The sequence below is a fragment of the Portunus trituberculatus genome, chromosome 25, assembly GCF_017591435.1.
Source record: "Portunus trituberculatus isolate SZX2019 chromosome 25, ASM1759143v1, whole genome shotgun sequence".
In the NCBI taxonomy this organism is placed as follows: domain Eukaryota; kingdom Metazoa; phylum Arthropoda; class Malacostraca; order Decapoda; family Portunidae; genus Portunus; species Portunus trituberculatus.
In genome coordinates, this window is record NC_059279.1 from 18,730,353 (window position 1) to 18,735,246 (window position 4,894).

Consider the following 4,894-nt stretch of genomic DNA (forward strand, 5'->3'; position numbering starts at 1 on the left):
AGGAGAGAATAAGATTAGGATTCCAAATAAGGAGACAGCATCTAGGAAGGTAGCAGGACTTAAATGTTTTTATGTAAGTGCCAGGAGTCTTAGGAACAAGAAGGACGAGTTATCTAGTTATATAGTTGAGGAGGACTTAGATGTTGTATGTGTCACAGAGGCATGGGTAAATGAGGAAAAGTTTAGGGAAAATAGGAAAGAATATGAAGTAGATGGACACATTATGTATTTACACCAGAGAATTGGTAGGATAGGCGGAGGAGTAGTTATTTATGTAAAAAAATCCTTCATTTCCAGTCAGGTTAATGGTATTAAGGTAGATAACAGAGTAGAGTCCTTATGGCTGGATGTTAGAGTAAACAAAAGTAAGGTTATTAGAGTAGGAGCTTTTATAGGCCACCTAACCAGTCAGCAGATGTAGACAACCTTATGGTAGATGAGATAAATAGGGGTGTACTAGTCAGACAATTATCTTAGGGATTTTAATCTTAAGTCAGTAAACTGGGAGAGGATGGTAGGAGATGCTAGTGAAAATAAGTTTATGGAAAGTTTTCAGGATAACTATTTAGTGCAGATGGTAAATAAACCTACTAGGGGGAGGAAGGTTTTAGACATAGTACTAACAAATATTGAGCATTGTTTAAAGGAAGTTGAGGTAGGAGAGACTTTAGCAAACAGTGACCATCATATAATTAGATTTATCATTAATTCCAGTAGGGATAATATAGTGAATAAGACTAGAGTCCCAAACTATCAGAAAGGCAATTATGGTAGGTTACGTCAGTTATTAGGAGAGGTAAACTGGGAAGATAGTTTTGGAAATAAAACTGCACAGGAGATGTGGGATATTTCTAAGGTTGTAGTAAAGGGTATAGTGATGCAGTGTATCCCTTACAAAGATATAAGGCAGAGAAACAGGAAGCCATTATGGTGGACTCATGAGATAGGTAGCCAGATCAGAGAGAAGAAGAGGGCATACAGAGAGTTGCAGAAAAGTGGGGAAGATGTAGATTTGATTAGGTACAGACAGGTCAGGGATGATTTGAGTAAGGTTATAAAAAAAAGTAAAAGGCAGGCAGAGAGAGATAAAACTAGCTAGAGCTGGGAGTAAAGATCCCAAAAAAATTATATAGTTATTACAAGGTCAGTGATAAAAGAAATAAGGATAGGATTGGACCACTCAGAAAAGATGGTGTAGTACTGGATCAAAATGAAGACATAGTAGAATTATTGAATGAACAATTTTCTTCAGTATTTACTAGGGAAAGAATAGGAAATCCTGTTACAAACAGTGCGACGAGTAGTTTAAGAGCTTTAGAAAATATTGATATAAAACCGGGAATTATTAGGAAATTTATTCTTGAACTAGACGATAGGAAAGCTAGTGGTCCTGATGAGCTACACGCCAGAGTACTTAGGGAGGGTGTAGACAGTATTTCTGAAGCACTTAAGTTAATCTTTGAAAGATCACTTAGGTTTGCTGAGATACCTCAGGACTGGAAGTTAGCTAATGTTACTCCAATATTTAAAAAAGGTAGGAAGGATGATGCGAATAATTATAGACCGATCAGTTTAACTAGTATAGTATGTAAGATACTAGAGAAGATCATTAAGGGAGCATTTAAATGAGAATAGATTAATTAGAGATACCCAACATGGCTTTAGATCAGGGAGGTCCTGTCTTACAAATTTGCTCGATATCTTAGAATATATTACCAAGGAGTTAGATGATGGAAATAGCATAGATGTTATATATCTAGATTTTAGCAAGGCGTTTGATAAGGTACCGCATAGGAGGCTAGTGTACAAATTGAGACTACATGGGATAGGGGGTAGGTTAGTTGATTGGATTTCTGATGGCTTTCTGATAGGAAACAGAGAGTAGTATTAAATGGGGCAATGTCTGAGTGGAAGGAAGTGGTTAGTGGGGTACCCCAAGGATCAGTGCTAGGACCTCTTCTTTTCTTGGTGTACATTAACGATTTAGATATAGGAATTAGTAGCAAAGTATCAAAGTTTGCAGATGATACTAAGATAGCATGTGCAGTACAGGGTGAAAAGGACAATTACAGAATACAACGAGACCTGGACAGCATGGGCAGACAGGTGGCAGATGGAGTTTAATTCTGATAAGTGTCAGGTTATGCATTTAGGTAAAGACAACACAAACTTTAACTATGAGATGGAGGGATGTTGGCTAGAGGCAGTAGAGCAGGGGTGGGGAACGTCCGGCCTCCGGGCCGTATAAGGCCCCCAAGACCATTTGATCAGGCCCGCAAGGCAGTTCATAAATGCTATTTCATATCTCATGAATGAATAATATATAATGTAATTTTATTATGTGCTGGCTGCAGGTTATTTAAATTCAATTAATTATCTATGAACTCGGCAGTTTAGCAGCGTCATACCCTTGAATATAATTATATTTCTTGATTTTTTATTTTGTGACTGACTGTTTTTCTTTGCACTGCTAGCGTCAGCTAAGAGCACTTGTACGGCCTTGAGCTGAGTGTTGCCATAGCATCCACAGGCGGGACCGTACACGTATGCTTCTCGTCAGCCGCCTGTCTGTCTGTACTGCAGTGACTCAGCTAGGCGGGCCGCGGGCAGTCAGTGCTAGGCATTTATCGAGTGTGGACGCTGTAGAACTGTTAATACACACTGGGTAGTTATCACGTGGTGTGACGTCCTACAAATGGCGACTGCAAAGAAAAGAAAAGTAGATGCAGAATGTCGAGCCTTCCAAGAGAAGTGGACAAACGATTATTTTTTTGTTGAAGTGAAAGGCAAACCTGTGTGCCTAGTTTGTGGGGATGCGTTAGCAGTAATGAAGAAGGCCAATGTGGAGCGTCATTACAGCTCAAAACATGCTAAGCTCAGTGATTTGGGAGGACAAATGCGTCTGGATAAAATCAATGCTCTTCGGCGGTGTTTAGAATCACAACAAGCCTCTTTCACAAGACCTCGGTGTGACAGAGACAACGTTATTCAGACGAGTTATGCACTGAGTGACCTAATTGCCAAGAAGCTGAAGCCTCACATAGAGGGAGAGTTTGTGAAAGAGTGCATCGTTAAAGCTGCGGAGTTGCTAGCGCCAGACAAACTTCAGTTATTTCAGAGTGTTAGTTTGTCTCGTAGAACCGTCTCAGATCGGATTACTGACTTAGCACAAGATATTCATAAAACACTGAAGGATTCTGCAAGAGATTTCCAGTTCTTCTCTGTGGCTTGTGACGAGACAACAGACATAACAAATACCGCCCAACTGGCCATTTTTGTTCGTGGAATAACGGCCGAGTTTGACACACGAGAGGAATTGCTGTCATTGGAAGCCATGCATGGCACCACAACTGGTGAGGACTTGTTTGAGAGTCTTGTTTCGTCAATGAACAAACTAGAGTTAACATTTGAAAAGTTAAGTGGCCTCACTACTGATGGAGCTCCAGCCATGGTTGGCTCACAAAAGGGTTAATTGCTTTTGTTAAGAAAGAACTGAATCGTCTCTGTCTTGATCCAAGTGATTTAATAATATGCCACTGCATCATACATCAAGAAAATTTATGTGCATTGTCATTGAGGCTCAATAATGTAATGACAACAGTAGTGTCATGCATAAATTTTATCAAGAGCAGAGGGCTAAACAGCCGCCAGTTTAAGGAGTTACTGAATGATCTTGCCTCAGAGTACGGTGATCTTGTTTATCATTGTGAAGTGCGGTGGCTGAGTCGTGGGAATATGCTTATGCGCTTTTATGAACTGCGTGATGAAGTCAAGCAATTCATGGAGATGAAGGGAACACCTGTCAGGGAACTCAGTGATAGCAAGTGGCTGTGTGATCTTGCTTTCATGGTTGACATTACCAAGTATCTCTCAGAGCTGAACGTCAAGCTGCAGGGCCCCAACCAGCTTCTCAGCTCTCTGCTTTCAAACGTGAAATCATTTGAAGCTAAATTAAAGCTGTGGAAAGTGCAACTCGAAAGAAGTAACACTGTGCATTTCCCCACTCTGCAAGAACAAAATCCTTCTACAACGGATGAATATGCTGGTGAGTGTGCGAAACTAATTGAGGCATTTAGTGAAAGGTTCAAGGACGTGAAAAGTAAACAACAGGAGTTGAACATCTTCGCTACACCATTTAATGTGGAACCAGCTGATGTGCCTGATAACCTGCAACACGAAATAATTCAGCTGCAAAGCGATGATGAGCTGAAAGCTAGGTACAACAACCTCTCACTGCTTGAGTTCTACAGACGTTACGTAAGTGCTGATGATTTTCCTATTTTGAGGAGACATGCACTGAAATATGCATCTGTGTTCGGAACGACTTACTGCTGCGAGCAGTTCTTCTCAAAACTTAACCTGGCAAAGAGTAGACTGCGCTCCAGACTGACCGATGCAAACCTGGAAAACCAGTTGCGAGTAGCATCATCAACAGTACCACCTAACATCACGCGCCTCGCCAAAGAGAAGCAGTTCCAGCCGTCACATTAGAGGTGAGTTAAATGAGTGAAAAAATAATTGATAACTTTTTATGGCCCGCGAATTATATTAAAAATATCTAAATGGCCCTTGACAGAACGAAGGTTCCCCACCCCTGCAGTAGAGGAAGGAAAGGATTTAGGAGTAGTGATAGACAGGACTATGAAATTTTCAAAGCAATGTTTAGAAGCAAGAAATAGGGCAAATAGGATCCTGGGTTTTATAAATAGAAATGTTAGTTATAAAAGTAAGGAAGTGGTGCGTAGCTTATATAATTCCTATGTTAGGCCCCATTTAGAGTATTGCATACAGGCCTGGTCACCCCACTATAGGCAGGATATCAACATGTTAGAAGCAGTTCAGAGAAGAGCAACTAGGATGATACCAGCATTAAAGCGCCTGGAGTATAGAGATA

The 4,894-nt window shown here is 40.6% G+C and overlaps 2 protein-coding genes across 2 annotated transcripts; both read left to right on the forward strand.

Moving 5' to 3' along the window:
• The first annotated feature begins 2,695 nt into the window (after window positions 1-2,695).
• Window positions 2,696-3,472, forward strand: LOC123508680 (general transcription factor II-I repeat domain-containing protein 2B-like). The gene has a single exon (XM_045262528.1). It carries the CDS (start codon window positions 2,696-2,698, stop codon window positions 3,470-3,472), a length of 777 nt encoding a protein of 258 aa, XP_045118463.1.
• A 119-nt stretch (window positions 3,473-3,591) lies between these two features.
• Window positions 3,592-4,491, forward strand: LOC123508681 (general transcription factor II-I repeat domain-containing protein 2B-like). The gene has a single exon (XM_045262529.1). The coding sequence runs from the start codon at window positions 3,592-3,594 to the stop codon at window positions 4,489-4,491; it is 900 nt and encodes a 299-aa protein (XP_045118464.1).
• Window positions 4,492-4,894: the final 403 nt, after the last annotated feature.

Excerpts from the sequence above, each read along its gene's own strand:
- LOC123508680 (XM_045262528.1), top strand. The coding sequence starts at position 2,696 with ATGGCGACTGCAAAGAAAAGAAAAGTAGATGCAGAATGTCGAGCCTTC.
- LOC123508681 (XM_045262529.1), top strand. The coding sequence starts at position 3,592 with ATGACAACAGTAGTGTCATGCATAAATTTTATCAAGAGCAGAGGGCTA.